Source organism: Aythya marila (assembly GCF_965140915.1).
Source record: "Aythya marila genome assembly, chromosome: 1".
NCBI classification, from domain to species: Eukaryota; Metazoa; Chordata; class Aves; order Anseriformes; family Anatidae; genus Aythya; species Aythya marila.
The window spans coordinates 31,088,009-31,107,029 of record NC_139042.1 but is presented as its reverse complement, the minus strand read 5'-3'; the positions used below and the strand labels follow the sequence as shown (position 1 = coordinate 31,107,029).

The 19,021-nt window shown below is 40.6% G+C and overlaps 1 protein-coding gene across 7 annotated transcripts in view; it reads right to left on the bottom strand.

The window, feature by feature from the left end:
- Positions 1-3,739: 3,739 nt before the first annotated feature.
- ENOX1 (ecto-NOX disulfide-thiol exchanger 1) overlaps positions 3,740-19,021 on the bottom strand; it is a 363,120-nt gene continuing 347,838 nt past the window's right edge. For all 7 annotated transcript variants that reach the window (XM_082757951.1, XM_082757956.1, XM_082757957.1 and 4 more), the window contains 3 exons: positions 9,874-9,976; positions 7,664-7,749; positions 3,740-4,672 (listed from right to left, as the gene is read on the bottom strand). In XM_082757951.1, coding sequence (XP_082614077.1) covers positions 4,541-4,672; positions 7,664-7,749; positions 9,874-9,976 — 321 coding nt within the window. In that variant the 3' untranslated portion in view covers positions 3,740-4,540. The remainder of the gene's footprint in view (positions 4,673-7,663; positions 7,750-9,873; positions 9,977-19,021) is intronic.

Genomic DNA, 19,021 nt, shown 5'->3' with positions numbered 1-19,021 from the left:
GGCCCAGTCAGCATGGCTTTATGAAAGGCAGGTCATGCCTGACGAACCTGATCTCCTTCTATGACAGAGTGACGCGCTGGGTGGATGAGGGAAAGGCTGTGGATGTGGTCTACCTTGACTTCAGCAAGGCTTTTGACACTGTTTCCCACAGCATTCTCCTCAAGAAACTGGCTGCTTGTGGCTTGGACTGGCGCACGCTTCGTTGGGTTAGAAACTGGCTGGATAGCCGGGCCCAAAGAGTCGTGGTGAATGGAGCCAAGTCCAGTTGGAGGCCAGTCACTAGTGGCGTCCCCCAGGGCTCGGTGCTGGGGCCGGTCCTCTTTAATATCTTCATCGATGATCTGGACGAGGGCATCGAGTGCACCCTCGGTAAGTTCGCAGATGACACCAAGTTAGGTGCGTGTGTCGATCTGCTTGAGGGTAGGAAAGCTCTGCAGGAGGATCTGGATAGGCTGGACCGATGGGCTGAGGTCAACTGCATGAAGTTCAACAAGGCCAAGTGCCGGGTCCTGCACCTGGGGCGCAATAACCCCAAGCAGAGCTACAGGCTGGGAGAGGAATGGTTGGAAAGCTGCCAGGCAGAGAAGGACCTGGGAGTGATGGTGGACAGTCGGCTGAATATGAGCCAGCAGTGTGCTCAGGTGGCCAAGAAGGCCAACGGCATCCTGGCTTGTATTAGGAACAGCGTGACCAGCAGGGCTAGGGAGGTGATCGTCCCCCTGTACTCAGCTCTGGTGAGGCCGCACCTCGAGTACTGTGTTCAGTTTTGGGCCCCTCGCTACAAGAAGGACATCGAGGTGCTTGAGCGGGTGCAGAGAAGGGCGACGAAGCTGGTGAGGGGCCTGGAGAACAAGTCCTACGAGGAACGGCTGAGGGAGCTGGGCTTGTTCAGCCTGGAGAAGAGGAGGCTCAGGGGCGACCTTATCGCTCTTTTTAGGTACCTCAAGGGAGGCTGTAGCGAGGTGGGGGTTGGCCTGTTCTCCCACGTGCCTGGTGACAGGACGAGGGGGAATGGGTTTAAGTTGAGCCAGGGGAGTTTTAGGCTAGATGTTAGGAAGAACTTCTTCACTGAAAGGGTTGTGAGGCATTGGAACAGGCTGCCCAGGGAAGTGGTGGAGTCACCATCCTTGGAAGTCTTCAAAAGACGTTTAGATGTAGAGCTTAGGGATATGGTTTAGTGGAGGGCTGTTAGCGTTAGGTTGGAGGTTGGACTCGATGACCTTGAGGTCTCTTCCAACCTAGAAAATTCTGTGATTCTGTGAAAAAGCTCTCACAGAATAACTGGAGTTCAGGACAATCTGGCTCACAGCTCTCAGCAAAATACCCTAAGCATGTTTGCTCAACAGGAAACCAAATCTTCTCCTGCATCATTAGTCCCTACTTGAGAAGAGGGGACACTGCTACAACCTTCTGCCATAACTTGCAGTTTCATGCCAGGCCATTGCACAGTCTTACCTAATGAGCTCGTGTTTAGCCTGATGGTGTGGTGTCTTTGGCCTCTCCTTCCCTTGTTTTCCTTCCAACTACTGTTGTGAGGCTCCTGTTAACTGTAAATTACGTTGAGTCTTTGTCAAATAAGTGGCCCCCTTCAACCTTACTCAACTGGGGAAACCCGCTATGGTCTTGCACTGCCTCATCTCACTGGGTACAATTTAGCCACTCTCTGGGCTATTTAGAGCAATTCTCTGGGCTGTGATGGCATCAGATTGACTGACACTACTGCTCAGATTAGCCAGCTAAAGAGTGCATCACTAGAATTTAACACTGGCTTCCAGAACATAACTGTCTTCTCCATATATCAATAACATATCTGCAAGAGATATTGTTTAAAGGTGGCTTGCTTGACATTCATCCCATGGTACTGTTTTCAGGACTCTCAGGTAGAAGCCCTAAGAATCAGCACCAGAATATTTCAGCAGCTAAGCAATGGAGCTGAGCATTTTCATCCATTTTCTCCCAAAGCCATTAAGCACATGACTTTAAAGCCAATTTGGGGGCCAACCTAATGACACCAAGTGATCCATTGGTTTCGAGGTCTCAGCTGATACATTACAATATGGCAAGACATCGCATTCTATCTCGACCTAAAGTTTAGGTCTTTCATGATGATATCTAAAGGCCAGTCAATGAGGTTCTATTTTAGCTGGTACAAAATAATGACTAAAAATCTACTCTTAAAGCACTTACAGTCTAGGAAAAACAGAACAAAAAGAAAGAAGGAAAGAAAGGAAGGAAAGGAAAGGAAAGAAGGAGGGAAGGAAGGAAGGAAGGAAGGAAGGAGAAGAGAAAGCATGAGGGTTACAAGGATTACAAGGGTTACAACAGTCCTATCAGCTTTAAATATTTTGGGGCTATCTGGGATAAGAATTTTGTGGGAGGGGAGATGAGCTAAAAGGACAAAAAGGAGAGCACGAGAAACGGGAAGACGACATAATATAATGAATAAATATGGCATGAAAAAAAGGTGAGGTGAAAGTTTTCTCACATCTCTTTTCCCCAGTCTAAGTGCCATCCATACACATTTATGTTACAGTACTTAAATAAGAGCTGTCAGACCTAACACATTTTTTCTTGAATTATTCATAGGTCTGTATGATCACAAGAGAAGAAAGAGTAGCTATTTGGATTAAACTAGTTAATTTTCATTAACATAACTGGCATATAATTACTAGTTTCACCTAAGTAACTTACCTTAATACAGCTCCTGCAGCAGCCATAATAGAGGTGTATGTTCTTTAAAACATTTTTGGTGTGTAAAGGCTGAAAGCATAATTTTCTTCCATAATAGACCCGCTAAGCCTCTTTCTTTTTCCCTTTTGTACACAACTAACATTTCATATAATATTTCCATATTTCAGGTAGATGCCAGAAGAGAAATAGGACCTAAAGCAGTAATCACTAACAGCCATGTAAGAGAGTTCCTTCATGACTAATTACATTTGACACTAATTGCTGTTTATTGAAGAACCTGAGTGAAACATCACTCTGACATGTGTCTGGATACTCTCTGCATCTGTTGCAATTTGCCACATTTCCTGCTGTTGGTGCCCCAGTTTATAGGGTTGACTCTCTTGTGGCCAGCTCCTCTGCCTACACAGAGGTGTGATTTGGAGAGGGTTGCTGTTTCTTATTTAGCACCGTGCTAAATGCTGTACTGATGCAGTTCTTCAAAGTAGGGCTCTGGGAGGAGCCACTCCTTCCATACTCACCTGGCTTGTTTTATGCACACACTTACTTCAGCTTTTACTGGCTGTTATAGGAGTGCTGGAGTACTGTGTTTGACAGTAAATAGTAAATAATGATTCAGGTCAATGTCCCTACTTAGGAACACCACCAGAAGTTATTCCATTCCTTGCCTGGCCAAAGGCCAGAAGCTTTAGCTGGGAGTTAGAAGGAGCAACTAATTGGATGCATTGCCACTACCCAACACCACACTGAAAATGAGGTTTGTTTTTAACCTGGCTGCCCTTCTGAAAAACAAATGAAATCTGTTCAGATAAACAAAACTCCATGCTGGTGTTTCTTCTAGCAATAACTTTAGCTATTTTAGTTATAGCTAATCTTGCAAGCTCTTTTTTTATTCCAAGTTAATTTATCCAAGTTATCTATGGCTAATAGTTTAGAACAAGGACAAATGCCAGCAGACTCTTACTGGGTTGATAATTATTCAAAAAACATCAAAAGAAAAACTTGTACAAACAGTAAGGTAGAAGTCATATTTATTGATAAAAATTAATATATCTGCTATAAAATTTGTAACAGTAATGCAACTGAATATTTATTTTGATGCATAAACCTGAATGTTACATACCAAATACAATACAGTAACACTGGTTTCCTCCTTATTTACATGTTTATGAAAATTGATATGCAATCCATGTTAAAAGAACCTGTAATGGAGAATAGTTACATTAGAAAAATAATATTCTTGATAAAGCATTCTCGAGGACTCCAATCACATTTTCAGGCCTCTTTCAATAAGGCAAAAATCCCTGGTACAGCATATAACTTAATTTACAAAATACAATAACTTCAGACACATCTTCAAGTTTTCTTTTGGTATGCTTTCCCTCACTGTAAAATTACTCAGTTTTCTTACTAAACAGAAAGAACTTTCAATAACAAAACTTAATGAGTTCTACTACATATTACATACACATTGCTGAGGCTTAGCGACCACAACCGGGCAATCTTTCTCTTTAACTGTTTGCTCAATGAGCTTTTCTTAGATGTAGGACATGTAGTATTTTGAAATCATTATGACTGTGGTATCTTTCTTCAGTTTTCATAGGAAACAGATCTGTCACATTTTGAAAGTCTTTTTTTTTTTTTTTTTAATTTTTTAATTTTATTTTAGGAACTGGTGCACAACTACAATTTCCACTCACAAGAGAACGTCACAAATGTAACTAAAATTAGGCTTGGATAACTTTGAAAACATACTACTATGTGCCAAAAACCAAATTTCTTACTTTAATACTTTATAACCCTGCCATGCTCTAGGAATTCTTCTTCTGCATAGCTTCATTACTAGTCACAGTCAGATAGTTTTAATTCCTTCAAAGGCACAAAACTTCCACCTCTTTTCCAGTGTTGCTCCTACACCAGTGAATTCTTGTTTAAACATGCGTGGCAGTCTCATTAAAAGCATTTCTATCTCATTTGCAGAGATCTGGGAAAGACAGAAAGGTAAAATTAAAGTGAGAAAACTGCCCTTTGGACTGGAAAGAGGAAATAAGCTAAAAATAAAATAAAATAAAATAAAATAAAATAAAATAAAATAAAATAAAAATCCAAGGCATGTGAAAACTCTTCCTTCTTCACTCAGCTCCATCAGTTTTCTCTTGCAACAAAAAACTAACACAGAGACATTATTTTTAATCTGCTCACTTTTGTTTGTTTGTTTGTTTTGTTTTGTTTTGTTTTTACTTAGAGTTGACCATCTCTGGATCTCTGGAGCCATTCTCTCCCAGTCTGGCCCAGTTCAGCAGTCCCAGATAAATGAGTAGTGAAGTTCCTGACTCAGCATGGCTCAGGATATTTCTACGGTCTTGAAACCCTAATAACTGGTCACAATCCTAATGGGAAAAATGTTCCCACTGCAGAAAATACTTCCACAAAAGCAACCTTTCTCATACATTCAGTAGAGAAGTCAAGAAATGAGTGGCCATGGAAAATGAAACTTTCTATTTTGTAGCTACTTTTTTTTTTGGAAAGTGATGGTCATGCAAGGAAAAGTGAAGAAATGTATTGGTTCTGCCTGTTGTCTACAGGTATCTCCATGGTTTAATAGACTTCTCTAGCAATGATGATATTTCTGCTTATTCACATTTGTAGGACACTCCCAAGATGGAAAGTTTCATTTTCAAAGCAGTGTATAAACACAGAACACACTAATTACACCTTATTACACCCAAAGGAAGTGCGAAAATATCTATCACCTTTTATTTTTCCTGAAGAGCTTAGCGAGACAGAAAGATTAAATGATTTGTTAAGGTGGTGCTGAAAAATCTGTGTTGGAGGCAGTCAGTCTACGGCCCCAAAGTAATCAGGTCCATCTTTTACGTACTCTTATGGCAGTAATGGATAGCTGGTTACGTTTGGGTAATGTGTCTGAGCTCTATACTGAGCCCTCAGCCCACATGGGTATGCTGACCTTCTCATTCTTGTTCAGGTGAGGAATGACAGGCTAACCATGGAAAGTAATTGAAATTAATCTCTGAGATTACATCTCAGGATTGTGCTATTAAAAAGTAATTTGTTGCTACAAGCAGTTACTTCCAAAATAAACCAGTGAGGTCAAATTCTGAAGCTTGTGTTCATTATGCAGCAGGGAGGTCGAGTGGTAGCTGCAGGGGCTGGCACTTTGGTGCCTTGGAGGGACTAAGACAATGCCTCATCCATTGCAAGTTAAAGGCTACCTGATCCTGGCAGCCTTGCAGAAGCCAACAGGCTACTCACATGACTAGAAATTCACACAAAAAAAAGAGCCCACAAACACACAGAAGGAGGGGCTGCAGCAGCAAAGGGGGAGGCAGCTGAAGGGCTCTGCAGGCAGAAGCAATGAGCAGTGGTGCTGGAGCCCAAGGAACTGGTGTTCCAGTTCATTGTTGTTAGTTGAGACAGAGGGAGCTGGAGTGGTCAGCGAGGGGGAAAAGCTGTTAAAACTTAGCCAAATACAATGTGCTAAGGAGTGATTTGAATGACTGAAGAACTTGGGCAGACTGGGTGCTGCAGGAACTGTGGCAGAAGAGGAAGGGCTGCAAATACAGCTGTGAAGCTCTGGTTATATCAGGGCTTGGTAAAATCAGATTTTTTTAAATTTGAAATGCAGTAAGTCCTCACCTTTTACTACCATCCTTTTCCACTACTCCTTTGTTTTTATGGCTAACAATGGATTTCAAAGCACTACCAGATCTGAGCTGTCATGGCCTGAAGGTAATGCAGACAAACTGCATCATCCTTCCTCACTTCTCTAGGCAAACTCACTTATTTCCAGTGGGCTTCTAGCTCAGAATCTCTTCTGCTTATAGAGGATCTCCTCTGCTTCATAGAAACAGAAGGATCCTCCAGAGGCATGAAGCAGCCCATCAGAGCAGTTGGAAGGTGATACTGGTTGTGGGTCACATTGCTGGAGGAAGTGGTCAGGAACAGAACATTACCAGGATCAATGGGGACATCTCTAACAAGCACCACACAAGGAGTGCTGCTCATATTCTGAGCCCAGGTGCACCTCATGGCCGCCTCCTGACTCCATGTTGCAAGAAGGTCTGGGCAAGCAGCATAACCCCCATGTTCAGAAGAGATATTGGCAGATCTGGATCAGAGCTGCGGCTAATCTGGGGATGACCCCTTTATCTACCAAGTATCTCATGCAGTCTAGTGTCTTGCAGAGCCCTTGTTTGGATCTGAGAGTAGCATTAACCTGATCAAAGCTGGCTATTTTAAAGCTGAGCTTCTCACCCTTGACTTGCTTACCATTCAGCAGAAAGAAATAAACATGTACAGGGCTTGATTCATCTCATCCTACAGTATTTGCTTAAAAGTCAGTGTCTTATTTTATGGGTGTGTATTGGCTATGGACTGTAGAAACTGATGCGTTAAGAAACACTTTTTCATGCTATAGTATGGTGCCATCACATTTGTGTTGGCCACAGCTTTCTGAATTTAGCAACAGGGCCAGAAAACTCCTTTTTGAGGCTCTTTTGCTTCTATGTTGAGTCAAAGGATATGTATGTTTCACAGTCCACTTACGTGTTCATAAAAGTTTATGTTCAATGTGACCCTAGACTAACAACTTTTAGAAGAATAGGGAATTATCTCCTAAAATTCTGTACGGTTTAATGGCCACAGCTACATCTGCCTCTTGTTCTGTTTTCTTTCTCTTCAGCTGTATTTCAGGATCAGTATCATGAAATCAGCTGCTAGTCTTTGTCATTTAAAGCTCTGCTCTTCTTTTCCACAAAGAATAGCTAACCAGAGCAAGGCATAGGACCTCAACAGAAGTAGGTGTATTGTAATTTGCAAATGAATAAAGACCGCAAACCCCCAAGCCCCATATCCCATTATCTTTCTAATGGAAATACACGAAGAGTTTAACCTGCAGTAAAGAATAATACAGTATTTCAATAGAGAAAACAGATTTTGATTAAATTTTTTTTACCCTAGAGTCCAACTGCTGCATATAAGACCAAAGATATTCTATATTGGCTCCAAAAGGGTGGACGTGAAGAAATGTGGATATGATACCTGTATTAAAAACAAACGCACACAATATTGAAATTACTTTAGACAGTATATCATTAAAATAAGCAAAATAATTCTGAATAGTCTGTTCTTGCAGGTTTTTCAGTATGAATTATGATTCCTATTTTTCTTGCACAACCCAATAAACATAAGAAAATGGCACATTTTTAATACAGTCATAATAACATGGTAAACACAATAGCTCATCTTCAGGAATGACAGCAGTTAGCAAGTAAGTGACCAAGATAATATACTGATGAATAAAGGAATTTCTAAACAAAGACTTGCTGGAAGCATTTCAACTACCAATTTTATGCTTGATTTACCAATATAAAATTGTGGATATTGTAATGGTAAAATTATTGCTTTTTTCCCCTTCACTGGGTGCTCTGTTGTGAAAACGTTTCATATAATTGTGTCACAAACCACACTCCCTCAAATTTTTTCTAGTAATTACACTGATGCTGGTTATGAAAAGTGTTTAATCCATATTACCCCTAACTACTGCTGAAGAAAACACAAATCCTTTTTGACATATTTACTCATTTATTTTCTCTTAAAAGAAAGCCAGTTCTGTCTGTCTTTATTGTTGTTTACAGGATCACTGTAAAAGGTATAGGAATAAAAGTGGTTTAGGAGGAGTCAGGATCTAAGTCTAGTGATTTTTTTCTGCACTGAAAATCAAGTGACAGCACAATGATGACCGGAGAAAACAAGATTTGGGGCATCAGAATTGCTATTAAAAGCACTATCCAATTTCTCCTCTTCTAAACAAACAGTGAAAATACAGAATGTCATGTGTGTTACTTACTGTTTGGGGAGAGTTGAACTGTAAGAATCAGAGCAAATATTTTCAGCTCTGTTTGGATGGGTTTCTTAGCTGAACCACCCTAGGGGAAGTTCCTTATATTTAAAGCATAAACACCAGGATTAAAAATGCTTACAATTGACAAAAATGGGTCACTGTATCTTGTGTACTGCAGGCCATACTGCTTTCTTGATGCTGAATGAATTAGGATAATCTTGGATTTCAGTTTTCCCCAAATACTGGCCATGGTTGAAAATGATAAGTACAATTTAACTCATTTTAGACTGAATTTGCAAAGAGCACCTTTTCCCCTCCCTCGTTTTTCCAATAGCATTTACAGAGTTCTGATCCTGCAAAAGGAGGGACATGTATTTAAGTTGTATGCAATGTCCTCGTAGCAGTTGTCTTCCTTGTATTATGTGTGACCATAAGCACACACACAAGAGTTCTTGAAACAAAAATCAAGACCCACACATTTGGTTGGGTTGACTGGAAATTCTGTTGTATTAAAAAAATGTTTTACCAGTTGTATTGCGTTGGTAAGATGTGTGCCCAAGACTTTATAATTGCAGGAAGCTAGCTCTTCCATGCAAAGCAAAGAAAACATCACCAGAAAACCTTTTGTAGTTACTGAGTGGAGTTCCATCACAACTTTTTTAGTAATTTTGTTTTTCTTTTATAGTCTTTTCCTCCATATACTCTCCAAGGGCAGCATGGGCACCACTAACATTTTTATGCCCCTAAATGCTAGGTACTAGTTACCTGGACCACTGCCTCTGAGTTTTAGTTTTTAGGTATTTTTAAATAGTTTATTTCTATGATTTTATTCTAGGTGAAGGATACAACAGTCCTTGTGGTATTCTTTATAAATATTCATATGGCTAATTCCCTCACCTAATGTCAAAAGCATAAATCTGGCTTGCTTAATACATCAAATACACATATTTTTGCCTGGTGGTTTGCTAATATTTTTTTCCATCCCCTTCTCCTTCAGCATTTTGTCTAATAAACTGTTAATGAGTTATACAGTTCTAACCTGCTAAATTTAGATGTAAAGGAAATCTTCATACACACATGTTACAATTCTAAATGCAGAGCACTCTTTTATTAAACTGCAGATTTTTTCAGAAAGCAAAAGTTCACTTGTATTCTAGGATTTCTCTTACTAAAAGCCAATCTGAATCCAGATGAAAGACAAGAATCTTTTTTTTTTTTTTAATTATTTTTTAATGCAAAGGTGCATGCAAATGCATATGCAATCAAAAAAAAATATTAAAAGGCAGTTTGTTCTCAAAAAAACTTATTTTGGGTTATCTTACCTATTAATAGTGCCTCTTTCTCTGATTTTAGACCTGGACTTCGTTTCTCCGAATTTTTTTCTCTGTCTTGGTTGACCAATGCTACTGTCAATACATTGATTTCCTATAAAGTTTAAAAAACAAAACAGGTGGTCATGTAGATTTCATTTACTTCAATTAAATCTGTCTGCTTTCTTTTCAACTCTATAAGAAAGATCATTACTTTAATTCACATCTAAAGACAACACAATTATAAATAATTGATTTGTTTGCAGAATATTAAGACACTTTTTGAAGTACCTTTACACCAAGAGCTGCCCAGAAGACAAATTTTGCTTATGGAGTAAGTAATAACTTTGTTGCTAGTGCTTCTTCATTAGAACAGCTTGAAAGATGTGCCATAAAGCGTGGAGATGGTCAGAAAATTCACATTTTCTAGCTATTAAAGCTGTAAACAATGACCGCCTCTAGGGAACATGGCTGGAAACATTCAACTATAGCTATAAGAGTAAATTCAGCAGTCACTAGCAATGTTTCTAGCTACTAGAGCACAAGCATCTACCCTGCTATACTCTCCAGCCAATGCCTGGCATGGTGTTGGACGCTGTCCTAGACAATTCCCAGGCACATTTTGGGGGTCAGCACATTTCAGGAACCGTTCCTATGCAACCACCTTGTTTTGAGGACTGAAAGAGAGCCAGCCTTAAGGGCAAACTGGTTAAGGCTCCTGTTTTGAGCTCCATTTTCTGCAGTCAGGTGGCCTGAACCAGCCAAATCTCAGCCAAGCTATCACATGTGAGATGCTCCATCAGAAGTACACAGGCAGTTGTGTGACACAGATTGCTCTTCTCCTGGGCATATGTGAAGTAAACAAATTATCTCTACTTCAGAGGCATGTAAGTGGCCTCAAAGTGCTTGTGCAGTATTCGAGCATATACATGGGTTGTTTCCATGGAGTGACTGATATGCAGTAGCTTGTTCCTTGGTGAGGTGGTGACTCACACTCCTGCATCTGCTCTGTGAAATGCTCAGCAGTTCTTTGCAAAACCACAGAAGCCGAGAACTTGGGCTGCAGACACGGTGGTCTGAGGTGGGTCTGTTCAGGAACAGTGCTCTTGTTCTGGTTGAGGGAGTCAAGGGGTGCTGCTAGCAGCTGGAGGTGCCACAGGACTGGGCAGCCTTAAACGTAATCAAATTTCAGCTATTTGGTGTAGTGATGTGGCCCATCTAAAACAGGCATTTTAGTGGTGCCTTGCTCCAAAATTCTTGGATAGCATTTTTGCCAATAAAAGGGTGGCATCAGGGCATTTCTGGAGGTGTGCATAATCCACAGTTAAAATAAATAAACAAACAAACAAACAAATAAATAAATAAATAGTGTCAAGTATGCCTTTCTCTAGATGAGTAAAGGCTCTGCTATCTGTGAAATGGGTAAAAAGAGTCAGGCACTTCCTCATTCTCAAAAAATCCCCAAACACGTATGCATACAAAAGAAGCCATGATGTATTCTGTGCTCTTCATGGCTGGCACCAAGGAGCAGCTGCCCAATACGCAGTGCCTGATGGCTCAGATGCATCATGGGTTCAAATGTTCCTCAAGCTGTGAAGTGGAATATGCTGCCATGTGCCAGCTAAGGAACTGTGTGAACATCTCAGTGACTGAATGTGTATCCTTAGCCCCCAGTGACAAGCAACTCTGGTCCACCTCAGCCCACAGTGACAGAGGTGTGGGATGCATTGAGGGACCTTTGGTTTTCTGCAGTTGTAGCAGCCAACTCAGGCAAGTCTCCTGGCCAGGTATCTATGTATAGTTGTGTGCATGTGAGGTAGTGCACTTGCGCTGCCTTTCTAGTCAATAGAAATGAAACTCTTTAGTCATATATTTTGGTTATATACTTTATGTTGAGCTAAATTGGACCTTAGAGATGTCTATTTTATTTTCCTCATTGACTGCAAAGGGAATCTTGTGGTACAGATTTAGACACCTACAGGTTGGAGAGTCAGCAGTTCAAGAGTTGCAGTGATACTTTCTTAAAATAATGGTGCGCTTGAGTGCTCTGACAGCTACATCACCTTGACACCAATGCTCCTGTAGTGCTGCAATGCACAGGGCACATTATAACAGCAGGAATATGCCCTATGTTGTCCAGCGCTGTTGATTCCCCTCCAGCCACAGGCAAAGGCTAATGCAAATACTCATCTGCTGCCAGCCATGACATCCGAGAACAGTGAAAGAAAACCCAGGCAAGAAGCAGAAATAAGGGAAGTGTTCATATGCATTTCTCCATAAGGGCAGCAATGACAAGGGGGTTACGGATCAGAAGAGCCAAGCTGGATGGCAGATTTCCTGATACTGCAGCAAAAGAGCAGAACAACATATGCCACCAGAGCTTGTATAGGTTAAGATGTAACTTCTGACTCCATCAGAGACAGAAAAGCAGTCTAAAAATAACAATTCCTGAGAGGGGAATGAGAGAGCAGAGAGATGTGTATTTGATACAACAGGCCCCAAACACAACACACTAGTAGTTTCAGATGGGATTAGAAGTTTTGTCAAGCAGTGAGGCAGAGAAAGAAACTATATTCCCATTGGGAGCAATGAACAGATGGATTCTCATTTAATCTCTAGATTTGAGCCTGTGCAGAACATTTTGTATGATTTATAGGACAGGGTAAATGGATGCAAAAGGAAGTCACATCAAGTGTTTCTTAACTGTATGTTGGTATGGAGGATAAAAGAGTAAAAAATTGGCTATGTGGGAGCCTGAGGAAACTGAGAATAGCAAAGATAGCTACTCAGCAAAAGACTGACATTAGAAAAAGGTTGCAGGTTCCTGAAGGTTTGGAAAGGGTAGGCTTCTACCATCCAAAACTGCCTGCCTCAGAGAAATATGATAAATTAAGCAACTCTGAGGTATTCAGCTGCCAAGATAAGCTTTCACAGGCCATGAGAAAATCCAGGGTGCGCATGGCCGGACAAAAGATGCAATAGTAATACTGCTAGGAATTAATTGCAACTTAAGAGAAATTGGCATAGTTGTGTCTAAAAAAAATGGTGTGTAGTTTACCCAGAAACGAGGCTAATTATAGTACAAATGAAAACCTTTAAGTATCAGACAACACACTGGAGGTACAAATCTGGTACCGAAGAAGCCTCTACAACTTATCCTCACACAGTTAATTTGTACATTTTTAGAGGCTCTACTTATGCCAACACAAGAAACAAGAGTTTAAAGAGTACAAAGGTGAATGAGGCAATAACTAACTGGGAACAAACAGCTAGGTCACCTCTCTGACATGAGAAAAAGCTACTGATCAGCAGATGCCTGAGGAAAATTATTCTACATATACTACATTATAGTATTTCCTTTCTTTCCTGCAGACCATCCTTTATTTGGCAAATGATATTTTCTGAGGCCCTAAGCAGTCTCCTTCAGCAGGTTTCATTATAAAGGGAATATTTTGCTACCATCTGTCAGTTACTGCATTAAAGGAGAACACAGCTGAGCATGTGCAAAAACAATACTTATTAGAAGTGAAATGACCTTGCAGGAACTAAATACAGTATGTGAAAGGCTTAATCCAGGTTAAATCACACCTGGAGACCATTAGAGACCTGGTCCTATTCATTATTCACAAATTATGTCAGGTATTGTAGAACATGGAGGCATGACTTGATGATGACAGCTCCGTAGCTGCTCAGCATGAATGCAATCATTCTGTGTGATGCTCTTGCTACTGCCAGCTCGGAGCTTTTCCCTACAAATGACACTTTCATCCTTCAGCAGATGATGAAAGGCCATGAATTCCCCTCGGGAACCCCACACATCCTTTGATCTTGCAGACACCCCTCGGGGTCAGCGTTTTGATTCGGGGTTCCCTGCCTTTGAACCAGGGAGGGAAAGACAGAGAGGGAGTCTTTCTGGCAAACTTTCAGAAGAAATTGCTGAGGATGGCATAATTATACTTTTCTCACATGGACTACTCATTTCCACAGGCAGACCTCTGGCACAACCACTGACAAGGAGCTGATGTCTGTGCTTGCACCATGGAGAAGTTGTGCAGGGCAGTCATGGAACATGGATGTCTACCTTAGATGTGTCCTGGCCATAAGGTGGGACAGATGTTGAGTTTGCATCATCCTCTCGTGTACCCTGGCTTCTTTTGGAAGTAATTACAGAGGAATGGCCAAGTGGAGTACTCCAGGAGGTGTCTGATCTCATTGCCCACCAAAGGCCACCACAGAGCAGCTGGGTCACATGAAGTTGATACAGCAAACGAGAGAGAGATTCCTGATGCAGCTGCATTGCCAGACAGACACAGAAGTCCTGAGGAGTAGAAGAGATGGGTCTCTGCAGAGGACAGCGGCAGGTACTGTGAGAATGAGAGGCTAGCTCTGCAGTCCAGGGGACTAGCAGGTTAGGAAGCCCCAGATATTTCATCTGGATGAAACAAGTCTTTCAGTCCTTCATCGGTTTCTTTTTCCCCACTAGGGGAATGTATGGTATCACAAACAATATTCTCATACCAGACTTCACACATCTTCTATAACCCAGTCTTGTACCAGTGCAAAAGGGCAAACAGAATACAGAATGTCCACTCTTGCCTAGGGTTTCCTTCTTTACCAAAAATCGTTCTCTTTAGCTTAAAAGTGTGTGATTCTGAAAACATCTGCTAAACATCCTAAAAATGGAGGGAGCGTGGACTTGCCATTCCCCATAAAAACTGACCAAGGGCTGAGCAGAGTTTGAATAGCAGCCATCGAACCTGAAAGCTACTTCTACTTCACCTGTTGTTCAGGACTGTGTGTGAACAGAACTGAATGAATGTGACATTGAAGACAACTGCCATGTGATCAGGTTGCAAATGACAAATATCCAGAGAGCTGAGATACTGCCTCAACTATCTGGGTAATCCAAAAGTTTTATAATTACTGTTAAACCTAGGGGGAATGATGACTGCAGTTTTCTTAACAGACCTCATTCCCTTTGCTGTGGTATATGAGATTTTACAGAATTTTGTGGTGAGGGGGTAAAAATAACATTATGCTTTCTGAAGGACATGTTGAAAAAGTCTGGAAGAGTTTGCAGGTCATGTTGATGTTCATACAAAGCAACTTATATTTAGAACAGAGGCGGGAGAAGGAAATAATAGATGTCGGACAGAACAGGCACACAGTGAATGTTGTCAGATGTATGGGATACACCACACTTTCTTATCAGCCAGGGGATTTCTGAGAGAAAATGAGTAGGAGGAGAAAAAGCTATTTATCAGCTATATAAGCAAAAATCTTGCAGACTATTAACAGCAGGCCAGAGAGATGTTGTAAACTTGAAAATGAAATGCAATTTTATGGGTTTTGATGGAAGAAAAACCCATACACACATGATACCAAATCTACAATCCTTAAGCTCTTGAAAGGTATATGTGTACTTGTTCTGAGTACACAGAACTCAAGCTTAGATTTCAGAACTATTTGCCCTAATCCTGCTTATTGATGGACATGAGGTTTGATGATCCCACTGCAAAGAGGAGTAGAAACTGGCTTACGACACAAAGAGCATGTGATTTTCATTTACTTTCATTTACCTGGGGATCTCTTAAAGGGTGGAACAGTTGTGATTGCTTTGCTGTTTCTTTTTCAAATTTTGTTAAATGTATTTCAGATCCATGTCTGAAAATTTTATCTTGCTGCTTTAACCTGAGTGGAGCCTAACTTGATTCCCAATCAAGCGAATGGAAGATTGCAGTAGTTTTAATGCACATCAAGCCATGCACCTTAAATTTATGGGTAACCACAAGGTTGGGGTGCAGGACAACTTCTGGCAGCTTAACATGCTTGTCAGTTGAGAATGGACTACTGTGTTGTGAATGTTCCTATCCATGGTGAATACGAAATTATCCAGCTCACCTTGAGCTAAACCACACTGAAAGAACCTATTTAAATTTAATTTTCTTGCAAATGCAGAAATGTAGGAGTACAATCACAGTCAGCAATCATGACTCAGATGATCACAGACTCACAAAATCACTCAGGTGACTTTGGCAGGTCTCTAGCCCAACCTGCTGCTCAAGGCAAGGTCAGCCATAGGCTTAGAGCATGTTGCTCAGGAATTTAACCATACTAGCCTTGAAAACCTCCCAAGATGGATGGAGATTGTATAACCTTCCTAGGCAGCCTATTTCACTGCTGAACTGTCCTAGGTATGAAGGTTTCTCTGTATACCTACAGAGAAGGTATAGATAGGCTCAGACAGATCTGAGCCTATCTTTTTTCAGTTTCTGAACTTTTTTCCAGCCAGTTTTTCATTCATCTAGAAGTCCACCCAGACAGTGTGTAATATTCCATACTGGGTAGAAAGTTGCTGTTGGATACCTTCTTAAAACCCCTGCAATCCATTGCTTTCCCCTCAGGCAAGGAGTTAGTAATTTCATCAGAGGCAATCATGTTGGTCAAGCATGATTACGCTTGGTAAATCTGTATTGTCAACTCTTAATTACCTTCTCCCTCATTTGCCCAGAAAAAAAAAAAAAAAAAAAAAAAAAAAAGGCTCCCAAGATTTTTTGATCCATCCTTTTCCCAGGGAATGTGGTAATGGTAGCTTCCTCTGACCTGGACCTGCCAGCTTTCACTGCCTGTTCCACTGATGAGCTCCATACATTCAAACTTCATGTAAGGAGCAGGTAAAAGTTTGCCTCATTTAGAAATTCTGTGATTCTGTGATTCTGTGATTTCACCTCCCAAAAGAGCCTGTGCACCCACCCACTGTCCCAAAAGGCTCAGTTATCCCTGCAATGTCACAGCCCTATACCAGCACACGTTGCTCCATATCCTGTTTGTTTCCTGGGTACATTTGTCTATGGGCACCTGAGATGGGTCTCCATCTGCTCTGCTTTATCCTTACCAAGGGCTCTCTTTCTCTCGCTATCCCGATCCATTTTCTCACCAGCCTGTTTCCTCACTGATCTGCAAGCTGTCTCCACCCTCCCTAGTCACCTGCAGTTCAAAGACCACCACTCCAAGCTGGCAAGTTCTTGTTTTTCTTTTCTTTTTCCACCCCCCTGAGACTCTCAAAGGATCCTTATCATACTACTATCTAACCAGTGATGCAGAAGTATGTATTTGCCATATGCTATGCTGCTGGTAAATATTATAACAGTTTATGCTTGTGACTGGTTTATCATTAGAAATGATAGAGACCAGATGTCACCTTTTCACTCAGATCAAGCCTCAACTTTATAACTTATCTTGTGCTATGCAGGAAACCAGTGCCGAGTTTGTCAGCCACAGCAAATTGTAATTACTCTTAAAGTACACTAATGTAGAAATGTACTTTTAAAGTACACTAATATAGAAAATCATACCATGACAGAAAATTTAAGAGTATACTGGTAGTAATAAATAAATCATTGATGACTGGTTTGAAAAATTATCTGGAATTAAAATTATAAAGAACAACAATGAAGAAAAAGTAGAACAGCAAACATAAGGCCTTGCAAACGAAGCACTTCAGACACAGCCCTATGCATCTAAGATTAGTTTGTCTGATTTATCCTACATGATAGAAATGTTTTCAGGAGTGAAGATTAATTGTATTATGGTGCTCTTGACATCCTATTTTTCCGACCCATTTGCCAGAGAGATGCTTTTAACTTTTTCATTACAAAGCTTTTACTATTATAACTTTCACCTGCTGAGTTTAGGCAACTAGCGATAATGTGAAAATGCTTTTCTCACTGAAACTATCTCTTTATATTGTTCTCCTTGTATTTGAGCACATCTATTTTATGAGAATGTACATATGCAAAATACGGATGACTAATATGAAAGTTACTTCATGCTTATTTCTAAAAGTATGATCAGGTTGCTTCATTTTCTAAAGCTGGATTTATGTGTAGGTTCCTGATGACTTAACACAGATGTTTTATGTGATCTGAAGGTGGTTGTTTTGCAAGGGAAAGGTAATTGTCATTTTGCACATTTTATGATAGGGAATTGCAGCAGACCAATGGCTGCCTGAATGAAAACATTGCCTACCCACCAGCAATACTGAAATCATTGTAGGAGGGGAGACTTCATGTTTACTTGAGCCTGAGAACTTGTCAAAGCCTTTGCAATAGTTCTTTAACACAAATATAATTCCAGCAATCACCTCTAGATTGATGAACTTATTAAAAATAATCTAGAAAGGAAAATAAAAAGGCAATTCACTTCTGGGATGTGTAGAATTGTTTTGAAAATGTCTTTGCTAAAATAAAAATAAATAATTTGGGGAAAACAAAAAAAAATATATATACATATTTTATGAGAGTGAATGTGTTTTCAGCAAATTTCTGGACTTGAAAGACTTCAATTTTAGTTATGTGAAAACTCAGGGCAGCCCCCATATTCACAGGAATGTCCATATGTAAATCTATGTGAAGTACTTGAAACAAATATTTTAAAGCTCTTGTTTCCGTGGATTGAGTCCTGATTGGGAAGATGTGTCTCCAGGAAGAGTGTCTCCTTAGGATATTGAACTTGCTTTCTCAGCTCAGTAGCTTTTTACTGTCCATTCTCTGAAGGACTTCATCAGGCTGGAAGGAGTGTGAATGGGGTGTGCAACCTCAGGACCACAGCAGGAGGATTGTGGTTGAAGCAGGTGTCTTGTTGTCCTTAGGGTGGCTGTTGGGGTCTTGGGTGCTGTGATAATAAGCCAACCTGCCTTGAGTGCAGTGTGGGTTAAGTACACAGCTGCATATGTATAAGGCTGAATGTTATTCCTCACTAGAAACGATGGGGTGACTCCTCTATAAATACTTGGGGAAAATACTTTGGATGAAAGGCGGTACTTAATGATCAGATATTATTAAAATGTCAGGTGGCTCCAGGGATTGAATAACTGTCTCCTTGTGGAGCTCATATGAAATATGAAGTCAAAAAACTTTTGTGGTTTGCTGAGTGGGTGGCCAAATGTTTTTTATCAATGTGTCTCTTTGACATTGTCTCACTGAGTCCTCTTTTCTCCTCCCTCTGATGATGGGTATACACTCTAATAAAAAGCCAAATTACAACGCCACTCTGACACTTTCAATCAGGGACAAAGGAGATGGTGTGATTTCTTGCTGCACATTAACAGAGGGGATATTTGTGAAAGCCCTGATCTGCTTCAGGTAGCACAGTCTGTGTC